Source organism: Rattus norvegicus, chromosome 1 (genome assembly GCF_036323735.1).
Source record: "Rattus norvegicus strain BN/NHsdMcwi chromosome 1, GRCr8, whole genome shotgun sequence".
Lineage (NCBI taxonomy): Eukaryota > Metazoa > Chordata > Mammalia > Rodentia > Muridae > Rattus > Rattus norvegicus.
In genome coordinates this window covers 262,950,171-262,965,319 of record NC_086019.1, presented here as the reverse complement: position 1 = coordinate 262,965,319, position 15,149 = coordinate 262,950,171, and the positions used below count along the sequence as shown (strand labels likewise).

The 15,149-nt window shown below is 42.1% G+C and overlaps 2 protein-coding genes across 10 annotated transcripts in view; one reads left to right on the top strand and one right to left on the bottom strand.

Moving 5' to 3' along the window:
• The window catches only part of Shoc2 (SHOC2 leucine-rich repeat scaffold protein), an 88,554-nt gene extending 87,579 nt beyond the window's left edge, over positions 1-975 (bottom strand). The window contains exon 1 of one of the 4 annotated variants that reach the window (XM_039080784.2): positions 836-975. The gene's annotated coding sequence lies outside the window, so the exon portion shown is untranslated. Of the gene's footprint in view, positions 1-121; positions 324-734 lie in introns of those variants that run through there. The other 3 variants (XM_039080785.2, XM_039080788.2, XM_039080777.2) reach the window with 3 other exon arrangements.
• Bbip1 (BBSome interacting protein 1) lies at positions 910-14,861 on the top strand. Of its 6 annotated transcripts, none has more exons than NM_001401715.1 (4): positions 910-981; positions 1,542-1,635; positions 13,552-13,628; positions 14,302-14,861. In NM_001401715.1, exons 3-4 carry the CDS (start codon positions 13,583-13,585, stop codon positions 14,466-14,468), a joined length of 213 nt encoding a protein of 70 aa, NP_001388644.1. In that variant the 5' UTR covers positions 910-981; positions 1,542-1,635; positions 13,552-13,582; the 3' UTR covers positions 14,469-14,861. The 6 variants fall into 6 exon arrangements, with proteins under 6 accessions (NP_001388644.1, XP_063139775.1, XP_038957370.1 ...); XM_039101442.2 differs by lacking the exon at positions 910-981 and adding an exon at positions 11,118-11,174 and having other exon boundaries at positions 1,526-1,635; XM_039101443.2 differs by lacking the exon at positions 910-981 and adding an exon at positions 6,890-7,043 and having other exon boundaries at positions 1,526-1,635.
• The last annotated feature ends 288 nt before the right edge of the window (positions 14,862-15,149 follow it).

The following is a 15,149-nucleotide window of genomic DNA, read 5'->3' as shown; positions in this document are numbered from 1 at the left end:
CGGAGCCCCGGGCCGTGGCACCCCGGAAAGCAGCCGCGGCGCCTCCCAGGGCCCCGACCCCTCAGGCCTCGCCCCGGCCCCCGCGGCTCGCGCCTGTCAGGACCTGTGGGCCTCCCCTTACCGACGGCTGGCCAGGTCCCCGGACAGGCAGGAAGGCAGAGGACTGGCCCACGGGCGCCCCTGTGCTGCTCCCGCCCCAGGCTGCCGTCCGGAGCCCCGACTCCACCATCCCCGCTCACCTCCTTCCTCCTCCTCGTCCTCCGCTCCCCGAGCGACGCTCCCCTGCCACCGCCCCCCCGCCCCTCCCCCACTCGCCCCGCCCCTCCACACACTCTGGCTCCAATCGCCCCGCCCCGACCCTCTTGAACAAGCCTGGGCATTCGCTAGGGAGGAGGGAATGGGCGGAGCCATGGCAAATGGAGTCGCCCAATCAGAGCGAGACATTGGTGCCAGCTTCCCTGTCCCCGCCCTTTTCCTTTCCTCCGCGGCCGCGCGCGGTCTCCCGCCCACTGGGCGCCGCTGGCTAGCTCCGCCACAGAGAAAGCCTCCAGCCGGGTAGAGAAACAACTCCCAGTCGGAAGTTACGGTTGAAGCCCAGGCAGCCATAATTGATAATGGCAGGAGGCGTTTCCTGTCACCCGTTTGACGTATACTTTTCCTGCATTCGGTCCCCTCCGTTGCCCCAGGCAACAGCAGAGCCATCTGGAAAGGGCTGCACCTGTAAGTATACTTACGCAAGATGTGCACAGATAGTCCACACTGGACGAGTTAATTCGCGCCCAGGAACTGCAGGTTTGGTTTTTCAGGCTCTTCACTGAGCCGCCTGATCACTTACCTAGAACTACAGTTTAGAGCTTCAAAACTCCCTCGCGCCGGAAGTTACGCTTGGCACTTCCTAGTAGGGTCATGGCCAGGAGGTGGGAGTAGTCGCCCCAGCCTGCGCCCCAGGGGATACCTCCTCTTCCAGAGTTGAAGAGTGAGGTAAGTGCTCCCGACGCCTTACCACGGGGCCGGCCAGGCCGGATGAACAGCAGGGAGGGAGCTCGGAGAAGACTACTAGCTAAGGCCCAGGGCCGCTTCCGCTGGCAGAAGGTTTCCTTTCCGGCTGGTGGGGCGGTGGCCAGCCTTCCCTCCGCCCCTCTGAGGTTCCCTGTAGGGCGAGGCTGCCTGACCCACACCCCGGCCAGACCAGAGGACCCGCAGACCCTAGGTCTGCACTGTGGGACACGCGACACACCTCCGCGAGTTCCTCTAGAGTATGGTCCTTTCACCTCCTGTCCTTTAGAAACTCTAGATTTCGGGAACCAAAAGGAACCAGTTTCCACCCCAACTATCAAAGAAAAAGATGACTTCCCTGAGCCAGCCCTCATCTTCTGATTTTTCTTCCCATTCTGGGCACTTTGTAAGCTTTCACTAGAGTTCTGGGTTAGGGTGTATTGTAGTAGTTAGTCCTGGGTGTCTACGATTGTGACCATCCTTTTAAAGAACATTTAAAAATACTTAAAATGCTTTATGTGTCTCCAAGATATTGTCTCTTGTAGTTCCTTCTGTGGGCATTTTGAGTCAAGAAGTCAACCGTTCTGATAACTACAGATCAGATTCCTAAAGCTGCAAGAAAAAGATAACAATTTTCAGGTAAATTAAAATATGCTTCTGCCTAACCAATCGAAAAAGTGCGAATCTGCCTTCTCCACCAGTGTTCCAGCAAACAATGAAGTAGTCTTGTTTCTGCTGAGGTTAATCGTTGAAGTCGGCTGTCACCTTTTGTGACTTGTGTCAGTTATTCTGTTATCCTTGGAGATGTGTACCGCAATCTCTCCAACAGGAAACCTTACCCTTCTCACTATCTCATGGGTCAGCTGCTTGAGGACCTTTTGCTGTGTTGACTGTGTTATGCCTGAACAACGTGATCCGTGTGGGATTCACCTGCTCCGCACATAATAGTGCTCTCCTAAAGGGTTAAATTATTAGCAGTGTCCTTCAGTAGCAGAATTGAGCATGGTCCCTGGCACTCAGTGCTTCTTAGGGTCGACCTCTGAAGTCTTTACAACATAATTACCCTCCCGACTGTGTGTGTGTGTGTGTGTGTGTGTGTGTGTGTGTGTGTGTGTGTGTGAGAGAGAGAGAGAGAGAGAGAGAGAGAGAGAGAGAGAGAGAGAGAGAAAACGTGCACACATTACAAAGCTAAAAAAGCCAGGTGTGATGGTGTGATGCACTTAGGGGCTGAAACAAGAGAATCTCATGTTCAAAGCTACAGGGATGCAGAGTGAAATCCTATCTCAAAACAGGAGGGCGGGGAGCACTTACAGCCTTAGACCTATTTACCTATGTTGGATACTTATTCAGATTCTGATATATATACACCTCTTTCCTCTTCACATTCCTACTTTAGTACTATTTAGAAATAATATATTGATCTGCAGTTAGACCCCCTAACGTTAATTTAAGATTTTGAAAATCTTAAATTAGTAAAATACAGTATTATTACAACCAAGAAAAGTAGCAATTTTGTAACATAAAATACAGAGACTATACAAATCAAAATACTTCAGAAGTTTTGTATTGTACATGGGCATTGCCACTTCAGAATTTTATAGCTGTCCCGATCTTCCTCTCTGTGACACTGACATTTTAACAAAGTCAAAGAAATCCAGAGGTATTGTTGAAAAGGGATCCCTTTTTTTTATTTCATACCAATTAGAAGTTAGACTTGAGGCCTGATTAATTTTAATTCTTTTTTTTTTTTTTTGTGCATAACTGTGTAACTTTTTCCAGTTAGGTTCTCAAATGCAACTACATATACCTTTGCCTCGTGTTACTAGTAAAGTCCATCCCATTGTCAAGCTGAGAGTTTGGCATTTAATTTGCCTGTGTGTATAGAGTATTTAAAGTGCCCTAGGCTGTCAATATAGACTGTCTCCCTTTGATAAATGTGGCTACTTTGCCTATGCTGATGCAATGAAATCTACAGTAAAGTATGCTGATGTCAGCATAGTTTCTTGAGTTTCAAGTCCTGGCACCCTGCAGACTGCTGTTGAAAGATGTATAGCTCTGTAATTCAAATATGTGAATCTTGATGTTATCTCAGCAGATACCCAGGTAACTATTGTCCCTCTGGCCACAATCCAGTCTAGGCAATGGTATTTTCTCCTTGAAATTCTTCTGCAAGATCTCATTGGTCCTGTTGTTTCTGTAATAGCTTTCTGGTAGTAAGGACTGCCTATTAAAAACCAAGCTTAAACTTAACATCTCATTAGGAGCATGCTCTGCCCAGTGGAGAGAACTGTGGGATTTGGTTTATAATGACAAGAGGAACCCTCCCAAGAATGCAGAGCTCCCGTGGTCCTCCTGCTCCACACTCACTTTTCTTCTTGAAAGTTAAAAGGAGATTTCTTAGGTTAGCATAGAATGCTGTTAGCAGTCATACTGAAAGTTAAAATAACATGTTCCAATAGCTGCATTCTTTGTGTAGGAGGAAGTGTGCTCCTATATGATTGTGAAACAATTTCAACTTAATACTGAATTCAGGAAGGCTAAATAACATAGTAGTTAAGACTAGGTTTTAGAATCAGACCTGGAGTTAGGAAGATGCCCATTCACTAGCTAAGTGTCTATGGCTGTTTAAAACTAAATTTAACAGAACGCAAAGTACTTCAGCTTGCCTCATGGCATACAGAATGTGGTCAGAGTATCATTGTTGTTCTAAACTTCTATAGCAATGTATAATTTGGGCACATTGGGCATTAAAATATTTAGAAATTTAATGAGTGTGTGTGTGTGTGTGTGTGTGTGGAGAGAGATCTCCAAGTTCAATGTCAAACATATAAAAAGATTGTAATACAGTGATTCTGGCGGACTTTAGGAAAAAATGTATATTTTTTAATGATGACACAAGGTTTTTAATGCAGAAATTCTGAGATTTGAGGACTGGGCTTTGGAAAACAATGTAAACTATCAAAATAGTTCTTTCCTTATATACTATGGAAATAGCTAGCCAATTATCTCAGCCACTAATTAACTTTTCACAACGGCTATTGGTTAGTATTTTTAAGACTGTCACAGAACCAAGTTGTGAAACGAGTTATTAGAGAGAGCAGTATTTCACATGAGATGAATATGAATGTAACGTTAGTATTACTACGGCATCTTCCAGATCTCCATCAACAATGCCTGTTCTGGGGCTTGGGCGCATTTCAGAAACTAGACACCACACATTTTATTAACATGAGTCTGAGTTAATTAACCAAATTGAGCATGTTGCAACACAATTATACTAGCAGATGACAGCTAGCAATGCAGAATAGAATCTATTATGTCTCCAACTGCCTGATATCTGATGTCAGTTGGCTTCTCCACATGAATGTTATCAGTCCATACTCTGCTAGCATATGGGCAATTGCTGGAGTAAAACTGGGTGTTACTACTGTACATGCCGGGGAAAACGTTCTTTCTGGACTTTCTCTCCCCCTTTTCTTATTAGCTTGGACAGAGACTAGGGAACTAAGGGTGTGGCTCAGCAGCGAATGCTTGGTTAGTGTACACAAGGCTCTAAGTGTAATCCCTTGTACTGTCCTAGCTCCTATTCCTCCAAAATCTATGTTTTTGAAAATTCATCTATGATTCAACTTCAACTTTTGAATAAAACAAAATTTTTGTTGTTATTCCCACAATTCTATGCCATGTTCACTTGAAACCGCACCTCACGAAACTGAATTTACTCTAGAGGAGCTGGCTTAATATTCGCAAAAGAGTTTACTTAAAAGCCCTTGCAACAAATACCCTTTATATTATAGAATTCTTTGTGGTGTTTCAGCCTCTGGGATTTAACTTTCAGTGCCTAGCAGGCCAGATCCAGTGGTTTGCACCAGTAGAACCAGTTCCTGCTGAGGATGCAGCAGGGAAGATTCCTGGGGCCCAGGAGTCCCAGATCAACCTAAGCAGCTGCACCCAGATCCTGTCTCAAAAAAAGGATCGGTCGGTGTGCACTGGGTGCAGTCGGACAATTTGGCGTGTATCGCACTGTCTCTATACTTTACTACAGGTCAGTGTCACATACAATGGCTGAGCTGAGGAGAGGATGGGAGCAGTGGGATAGGAAGACTGGGAATGTGAGAGCACATGGTCAGCAAATACTGCCAGGTATAGCAAAATTTGGATTTTATGTCAAACCTGTAGGTTTCCAAAATTGGTTCGAAAACTTTTTAAATGTCCAGCAGACCATAAGAAAAAACTAAGGGGCTGGGGCTTTAGCTCAGTGGTAGAGCGCTTACCTAGGAAGCGCAAGGCCCTGGGTTCGGTCCCCAGCTCCGAAAAAAAGAACCAAAAAAAAAAAAAAAAAAAGAAAAAACTAAACTAGTTTGGGTCTATAGGATTGTAGCTTTATGATGTCTATATTTCTTACATAAAAACACTAGGACTTTGTGTAAAGACAATCAGAATGCTTTAAAGTACTTCTTTTACTTCTCTTGGTAAGAATCAAGTCACTTGTCATCTCTACCAAAAATTCAAGATGTATTTTTAGCGTTCAAGACTCCTGCTCCCATCATTAGTCTGCGTAGGTCTCTGCTCTTCGCTGATCACTTAAAACCTTCGACATGATTTCAACCTTGAGTTATACAGATACTATGGTGTATATTTGCTTCATTTGAAAACATTTAAGTATTCGGCAGTGCATGCTGCTTTAAATTTAAATAAGTTTATAAAAAGTGTTAATTCATGTTTAAACAGATCGTGCCATATTATAGGATATGGTGTCTATAAAGATTCAAAAATCTTGGACTTAGAAAATCCCTTAATTGCAAGTCCCTCGTGACGTAAAGATTTGACTTAGGATCGTAAACCATACTGATCTCTAGACGTTTCTGGTGTCTACTCTTTACTTGACGCTTACAATTCTGTATAGATAATGTCCATGAGGAAATCAGGCTGCAGATGTACTCAGGGTCGCACAGTTACCATCAGTATAACTTCAGAATCATTTAAAGGAGGAACATGAAACCGAGCGAACCAGCTAGCTAATTAGCCCTAGGGACAGTCTGTATCACACTAAAATATAAATGTAAGTAGATTACTAGAGGAAAAAGCACAGCGCAAGCTTGTGTGACTCAGATCATGCAATTGCTTTGTTGTCATAGCATTGTTGAAAACATGTGGACTCCTAAACTACCGTGAAGCGTTCCGTTGCAGACGTAGGAGATGTGGTCAGGATATGCTGATGAGTGTATTTAATACGAGGGGAACGGAGGGTCGGTGAAGACCAGAAAACAAGTTAAGAGTATTGGGCACAGAGTACTGAGAAAAGACATAACACAGTCACACACTCCTGTGAGCTAGAACAGTCTTAAAAACAGAGCCAAGCCCTGTCATGCATGTAACTGGAGCTAGGATTTAGCGACAGTCGCCTTTCTATCTATCACTTTTAACCACAGCTTGCATTTTCAAGATAGCTAGACAAAGATATGAACTAAAGCCTAGAGCCCGGATTATCTATTTAACATATTTCATATCTGCTTAATGTGACAGCTCCCACGGCACATTCTTTTAAAACATAATACTAAGGCTGAGGCTCCATAGTAGAGCAGTTGCTTAGCGTAACAAGACCCTGAGTTGGTCAGCAGCACTGAAAATTATAGCTGTAAATAAAACCCATGGCCAAGAAACAACCTGTCATCCTGTGCTGTTTTCAGGGTGGTGTCAATTATGTCAATTAGAATACTCAACTTACAAACTAAGAAAGAACACTGTGTGCTATATATATCATCTGGGGCTGCTGCTAATGAGATAAAAAAAAGTATGCTTTACTTTCTTTGTGTTCCATGCTCCTTTTTAAACATGTGCGCATCCCTGAGACTTCCTTCGGGCTCATTTTTCACTCCCTCTCTAACCGCAGTCAGTCACATCAGAGCTGCTGCCCATTCCAATCGATTGTGAAGAGGTGCACTCCAGCCTTCATTGGGTTCACTCATTGTGAGCTCTTTTCGCTCGTCTCTCTAACACAGTGGACGTTTGTGTTTTTCTAGAGGACCTCCAAGCTATTTGCCCAGGTAACAGACCTGAGAAGAGGGCCAGGTAATGGAGTATGACGGATCCTTTTTCTTCTTAGACATGGTCACGTTTTTCTTCTAGTCTTTTACATTTTGCAATATATATATTTTAGGGTTAATGGGAGACGGGTAATTCTGGTTTTACTCTGGCTACACCTAAAGTAACTCAATTCTAAAGTTCCATTCTGAGGTAACATTTACACACAGTTCAAACGTCTAGATTAATACAGCTTGACATTTTGAAGCTAAGATAGGTAGGTAGGTAGATGCATTGATTGATTGATTGATTGATTGATTGATTGATTGATTGGAGGTGGAGGAGCGTTTTTCTAAGACAGTGTTCCTGACTGGCCTGAAACTTAATCTGTAGACTAGGTTGGCCTAAAACTCAGAGACCTGGCTGCCTCTGCCTTTGGATTAAAGGCCTGCTCCAGCTGCCCAGCTAGATACACTAGACTAACCTGCATTGGAGATTATTACTATGAGGGTACGGCTCTGGATAGGATGGTGGGAGTCTGTAGACATGGCACTGTGCAGAGGTCTGATCTCAGAAGCCAAGTAGGTTCTGGTCTGGATAGTGGATGGGGCAATGAATGAGTAATTCTCAACTGTCCCTCTGTGCTGGTTGGTTTGTTTTTATCCATTAAAAGTAATAAGCCCCAGGGTTGGGGATTTAGCTCAGTGGTAGAGCGCTTGCCTAGGAAGCGCAAGGCCCTGGGTTCGATCCCCAGCTCCGAAAAAGAGAACCAAAAAAAAAAATAATAATAATAATAAGCCCCATAACTGTTATCAGACATTCTTCCTGAGAATCTAGTTGTGTGGCATCATTACAGTGGTACCGTACTTAAGGACTGCGAATATTCAGTGAGCCCTTATGTGCTAGAGATTGGTGTGATGTGAATTCCTTATTTTCCATGCATTGCTATGGCATATGTGCACCTGCACACATACAAAATAAGCAAAAATCTAATCACTGTGCTTTAAAAGAAGACAAGTTGCGCTCTTAACTGCTGTGTACACTTATCTTTTAGCACTGATCCCACCACCCACCATTTTCCAGGCCCTTGAGTAATTCAGTGCACCTCTATCATTCACGCTGATGTGCAACGGACTCTACCTCCATCACTGTGCCTTCAAATTAGACTTAACCTACTTAATGAGCCGAAACCTCAAGTGTGCTGTCCTAAGTCACTGTTGTATTGCTGTGAAGAGACACCATGACCAAAGCAAAAAAGAACTTTGAAAAAGCATAAAAGAGAGCATTTAACTGAGGACCCGTTAGTTCAGTCCATTATCATTATGGTGGGAAGCATGGCGGCGCGCAGGCAGAGGTGGCTCTGAAGTGGCTGGGAGCTACGTCTGTGTCTGCTGGCCAAGAGATTCTGGTCCTCACACGGGCTTTTGAAAAATCAAATCCCACCCCACAGTGACACACTTCCTCCAAAAAGGCCACACCTCCTAATCCCTTCAAATAGCGCCATCCCCTGGTGACTAAGTATTCAAAACTGTTACACTATGAGGCCAATCCCATTCAAACCACTACACATGGGCTTTACTATTCCTTCCAAATTTTAATCAATGCCTGCATAATCCAGTTATTTTAGCATTTTTTTTAGTCATCTTTGTTCATTTTCTTACCACCCAAAGGGAGTGCTGTATAGAATGGTACAATATGAATCTCACTAAGGCAAGGCAGTAAACCATCTTGGCTTGTTCTTTATTATTCAGAAAAATGTGATTCTGAATTGGCTTTATAAGTAATGGTGTTGTGTCTTATCACTCATGCATCTAGTATGTTACAGTAAACACTGTACCATATAAGCATTCTGAAACAGTCCAAGATGAACTAAGTTTGGCAAATAACACATTTGTCAGTTCTGCTACAGATGCATTACATACCTGAGTATATTGAAGTCCAACAGAGTCTTGGTGTTAGAAAGAAAAATCTAACTTCTTTCCTTCCCAGGCTACCTCAAGTTTCAGAACTATAAAATTCCCTCAGGTAATCTATTAACATGTCTAAAGGCAGCATAATGTGATTATTGTACAACTCAGAGTATGGAAGCCAGGGTGCATATATTTGTCAAGACACCTGAAGACAATCAGGACAGAGTGGAGGTAACAAGGCTAAGAACCACAAACGTGCCGACTGTTAACTTCCACGGTCAGTCTCTGATCTGGATCACCTTAGAAATGTGTCTTCAGTGTCACTTCACATACCCTCCCTTCATAGTCACCTCACCAAAGGGGGCATTTTCTATTCAATGTAGAATTTGACTGTGATTCAATGCTTCTAGGAGCAGAAGTCTCTTAGGTGCCAGAGACAATAAGCAAATAAAGCTCTTAATAAGACTGAGGACTTGGGATTAAGGAGGCTGAGCCTCCACAGCTACAGAAGGACACATAACTGCACTAACAGTGCAGCTGCACGGTACAGCCCTTGTCTAACGTGGTAATGGTAAGTCCTGATTTACTGGTCAGTTCATTAAACTACTTATGAATGGGCCTGGAGAGACAACTCAGTGGCCAAGAGCATCAGTTGCTCGTCCAGAGGACCTGGCTCAATTCCCAGCATGGGACACAGCATGTCACAACTATCTGCAATTCCAATTCCAATCTGGCAACCTCACACACATGCAAGCAAAACATCAATGCCATAAAATAAAATCTTTAAAAGTTCTTATTCATGATAGATCACTATTACTTTTAAATATATAATGTTCAAAACTTGAACAAAAAAAATTTCCAGTATGTTCATAGTACTTATGCATGTATAAATGAAAAACCAGACTGTGGCAATCCAAATAAATTCTCAGTCATGCATACATGAACTTACTGAGAAAGGTCTCCTTAGTAACAGATACATGGTAAATATTTTAAATTTATAATTTAAATTTATAAATTTTATAGCCAGATATGATTATATGATCAAATATCAAGCATGAAAATTGTACATTACATTAAAATTGTGACAGAAATAAAGAGGTCTAGGTATGAATAATATAAAATTTCTAAGAAAGAACTTCATTTTTTATTGAGAGGTTAGCTACCAAATTGCTGTGTTTACATTGAATATTTTAAAACTTCATGTTAAAGTGTATGGAAATCATCCCCTTTATAATTATTAAAATGAAGAATGTATGTCAATTTAAAAATGTGCAAACTGAGAATTCTAGTTTCTCCAAAATACTAAGGCTCTGCAGGTAAGAGTTTAACAATATGCATTTTTCAGTGATCTTATACTCCAAGAACTTCCAATTTGTCCACATACAGTATTGACTTTCAAAGCTGTCTTTCTTAGACAAGTCTTCAACACTGCAAAAGCCATAAAATATCTTATGGCAAAGGTTTGTCTTCTTTTGCATTCTCTTACATTCACTTTAGACAATCCAGTGCTATGGTAGTTTACAGGATTTTGAGCTGTGCTACCCAATCAGAACTACATTCTCTGAAGATTACAAACTCTAAAAAGATCACCCTAAGAGCTTCAAACTATGGTCTAGTGACATTGCATTTAGTTGAGTATTAAAATTTTGGGTTGCAGCACAGTAAGTTTAGTCCTGTATCTTAATATTTCTCTCTTAATAATCATCACAATCTAGATAACTTTTTCATTCTAAAATAATATTCTAATCAATGCATAACCAATACTTTTAACTCTTGGCCAGCTGGTTAATCAGTGGGTCAGTGTTGCTTAGCATTTTCTAATCAGTTTCATCGTTAATGCATTGCCGAATGGGCATCCCTATTCTCAAGCACTCTTTTTGTACTTCTACTGAAGTAGAACATTTGGTTTTAGTAGAGACAGCAAAGCAGCTACGTTAAAAGAGTTGAATCAGGCTGCTCATTTCCCTAAACCTTCTCACTGTAGAATTAACAGGCTTTTGGCTTGTCTACAATCCCAAGACAAGGCACATAGACCCACACACTAAAGCTTTGCTTAGGGCCGCCCTACGGCACCACCATGATTTTCTAACAGCTGGATTACCCTCTTCCAGCATTTCTCGGTTTAAACTTGTATCTGCAGCATTTGACTTCCTTGTGTTGTTTCTCTTCCCTTATCTCTGGCTGTAGAGTCCAAAAGGCAACCGATTCTTATTCGTTCACCAATGAACATTCACCTGGCGCACGGTAGGCCCTCATCGTCACGGCAGTTTTCCAGTACACATTTCAGTAATAGTTGTTTGCAAATATTTCTCTTTTGATCCATCTGTTTCTGGTTTTATACATACCTCACCTACATTGATAATATATTTAGAGTAGCCACAACTCCATAGAAAACACTACACCCTAAAAACTTTTGTTTGGCTAATAGCAGACTGCTAGGAGAAAAAGAAATGAATGTCCTGTCCTATTCTAGACTTCCAGGGCAGCTATGAAAACTGTGGATCCTGGCCAACGCTGGCCATCGGATCTCCACCTTGCTTATTTTAGCCCTTCCCTTCCTGTTTCTCTCCTGTCAAGGCCTAAGGGGCCTCGCACAAGAATCAGTCCTACTAAAGTAGAAACTGCCTAAGCAAATGAGGGCACTGATCTTACCCACACCAGACCCAACCCATTCTCTGCCAGTCCTTTAGCCCCACACCCTTTCCATGTACAGTGGTTCAGTCAAACAGAGAAATGAACGTCAAGCTTCACTGTTTTCCTTGGGCTGTATTTCAGATGTGTAAGAGGTACAAACTAAAGAAAAACGAGTAGTGACTTAATTACACAGCTAGAGTTGTTCATTCTATAGACAGCTACAACTTAACCTATTATAATAGTTGCATCTTGGTGATGTGTATAAAATAGTTACTATGCTTTACTTTTCTCAAAGGCAGTGATATCCCATGCTTTTCAGTGGTATGACGGAGCTGTGCCTGATGCAGGCACAGTATTTGTTTTTCCAAGACAGGGTTTTTCTGTTGTAGCTCTGGCAGCTCTGGCACTTACTCTGAAGACCAGGCTGGCCTCGAACTCAGATGCACCTGTCTCTGCTTGCCCAGTGCTGAGACTAAAGGAGTGCGCCACTACTGCCGCTGCCTGGCTCTGGCAGTGTCTCACTGTAATATTTTTAATGCAAAGGTTAGGGGCTCCGTGGTTTTGGTCAGTTTCATTGGTATGAAGCAGTGCTGTCAGCCTTCAACCCAACGTGGAAGAAAAAGGCTGTGGTATTAGGTACCAGGTATAGATACAAGAAAGAAATGTTCTAGGAACTGTGCATTCTAAAGTAATTGCACTGTAGACTTAACTCATGCTCAGTTTATGACGAGTTGTTTTCCTGGCCCATTCTTACATCACCTCTCAAAAGTCTGAAGAGAAGTTCTGAGAGCAGATGGAGGTTTCTTGGGAAACCTGGGCATTCCAGAGTAATTTGAATGAGAGAATAACCAGCTTGAAGAATACAGAGTATCCTTTTACAAGGAATGCCAAAGTAGTTGAACAAGAATGACAAAAAACAGAAGCAGCTTCACTTGGCTATAATTAATTTGCAGTGGGTGGGAAAGGCAGGCACCAAGCCAGCAGCACCACTTTATAAATACTAAGTCTTGGTGGTAACATTGTGAAAGACATATAGTAAGGTTGCCTCAGTGTGGTCAAACATCACTAAATGGGTGGCATTGTCTGGAAAAGCATTTTAGGAAGACATCATTCTACTACTTGATCCACAATACTTAAGAGCATACAGCAGAACAGTAATCTGGGCTATAGCACTCGGAGCAAGGTAAGTAGTATGTGCTTAGGTAGCCCTAACAGACTAACATAAGAGGACACCTTTATCACCCGGTATCTCAGCAGGACTGCTGGAAGCATACTTTTCTATCTAGTCTGTAGCTTCTTGGTCCACTGTATTGCTTTCTTACAGATTACAGCTATGCATCCAGGAATTGAGCGTTATGGTATTTCCTGCTATTAGCAAAGGCCTTGAAAAGTAGAACTAAGCTCTTTAAGAAAAAGAACGCTAGGGGCTAGAGAGCTGTCCCAGTGGTTGAGCGCAGTAGCTGCTCCCCCAGAGCTGCTGTCCTCAACACCCACACGGCAGCTCACAACTCTCTGTACCGCCAACACCTCACAGGGGCGAAACCTGCAGACAAAATCCCAGTGACCATGAAATAAATAAATCGTTTCAAAATACATTCTTGAAAAAGGAATTGCTGGCCAGTTACCTCATTTCTCTCTGCGTCCCTTTTCAGATGGGAATTATGTTAGTAGTATCTCTCCTCGGGAGAAGCAATCAGTAAACCAAGATGACCTATTTGTAAATTGTCTTTTCTCAACTGATTCTTTTTAAAAAGGAAAAAAAATTTTCCTAGAACGAGAAGTTAGAATGCTTGATATTCCAATTACTACTGAATAAAAATGTGACAAGATCATACATATGAAATGTCTCCCCCTGATTTTCAGGGAAGAGGAGAAAGCAAATGAGAAATTCATGCAGATAATGTAGTTCACTTTCTGTAGGAATTGTGGTTCAGTTAATCTCCAGTCTTTGAGAATTTTAATGTTGGTAACTGATTTCTCATTGAAGGAGCGAAAGCACTGTACCCAGCAGTTTACAGATGGCAGAAGTGAAGTCGATGTTCCGAGAAGTCCTTCCAAAACAAGGTGTGTGTGTGTGTGTGTGTGCGCGCGCGCGCGTGCGTGCGTGTGTGTGCGCGTGTACACACACGTCCCAAGTATCTGGGTCACAGGCTACTGGAGATTTACAAGGGGATGGACCGTGTGCCCCAGCTCATAGCTAAGTATCTGCAACTAGGCTGGCGGCGTCTGCCTCGTCTGTTGTGCACTTCCACACTATCACACTATTCATGAGGAAGCCGTGAAACATCCCAACTTTCTCCGTAATGGGCGATCTAAAAATTAAATGCTGCTTCCTATAACTACAAACCCTATGTGAAATTGTTGAGTGGAATTAATTCAAAGCAAGATTCCAAGCTGGGGAAATTAACCTAAGTCAAACTTAGTTAAGCTAACCAAGGTAGCCATTCATAAGTTGAGCATTTGTTACTTTTTGCATCTTGCTGTATTTTTATGTTGCCTGTATACTGCCAATTAAACATCTGGCCCACACAGCTACATCTTGTGGCAACAGAAGAGTCTAGCAGCCATGTCCAGCTCTTGTTGCCTGACCCTGGGGTGTATAGAAATGTTGCTTGTGGAGTACTGCTTTGTCAGTCTAGGAACACAAACTGTTTTATTGATAGTACTTACATTCTAGTTACAAATCTAAATCACCAGTTATCTTCCTCAAATTAATTAGTTTCTTATTTATTAATAGGGCAGTTGTCTGTGGAAGATGTAACCACAATGGTGCTGTGTAAACCCAAGCTTTTACCCTTAAAATCTCTGACTTTGGAAAGACTGGAGAAAATGCAGCAAACAGCACAGGACACAGTTCGCCAACAAGAAATGGCAGAAAAAGACAACCGGCAAATAACCCACTAGCCACTCCCGCTTTAAAGAATCCCTAACTGTTCAGTGACTAGAACTATTCTGCATCTGTAGGCTAAGGAATCCTAACTGTTCAGTGACTAGAACTATTCTGCATCTGTTCAGTGACTAGAGACTATTCTGCATCCGTAGGCTAAAAATGCTTAAACTGGTCATTCCAAACTTAAAACAGAAAATTCAGGTGTTTAAACATTGGTTTGTGTTAAGAGAAAAACTTTGAACCAGGTTTTACGGAATTTTCAAAGTTTTTAAATTATAAATTTCTCACCTTGTTTATCGCACCTATTGTTAGGAGTGTAAGAAATTAAATGCGTCTTTTGTGGATGAAGGATTTCTTTATGTTTATTAAACACCTGAATCTGAAAATAAACTCTTACTGTGAACATATTGTTGGGCTTGTACATTACCCAAAAGTAAACATAACCAACTGCGTGCCACACCATGTTCACTGCTGACCTGACCAAGGACATAAGCTCTGAACTACACTAATTTTAAGAAATAGAGAATTACATAACTGCTACTCAAGTACCAAACACAAAACCTGAAAATGCTTATTACAGCAAAAAACTTAATATGAGCGTCCAAGAGCCATGAAGTTTGAATACTAGAAACTTTTCTTTCAGAAGGAGAGTACGTAACCCTGTAAACCCTATAACCAAGGAACTGGTAATGGTT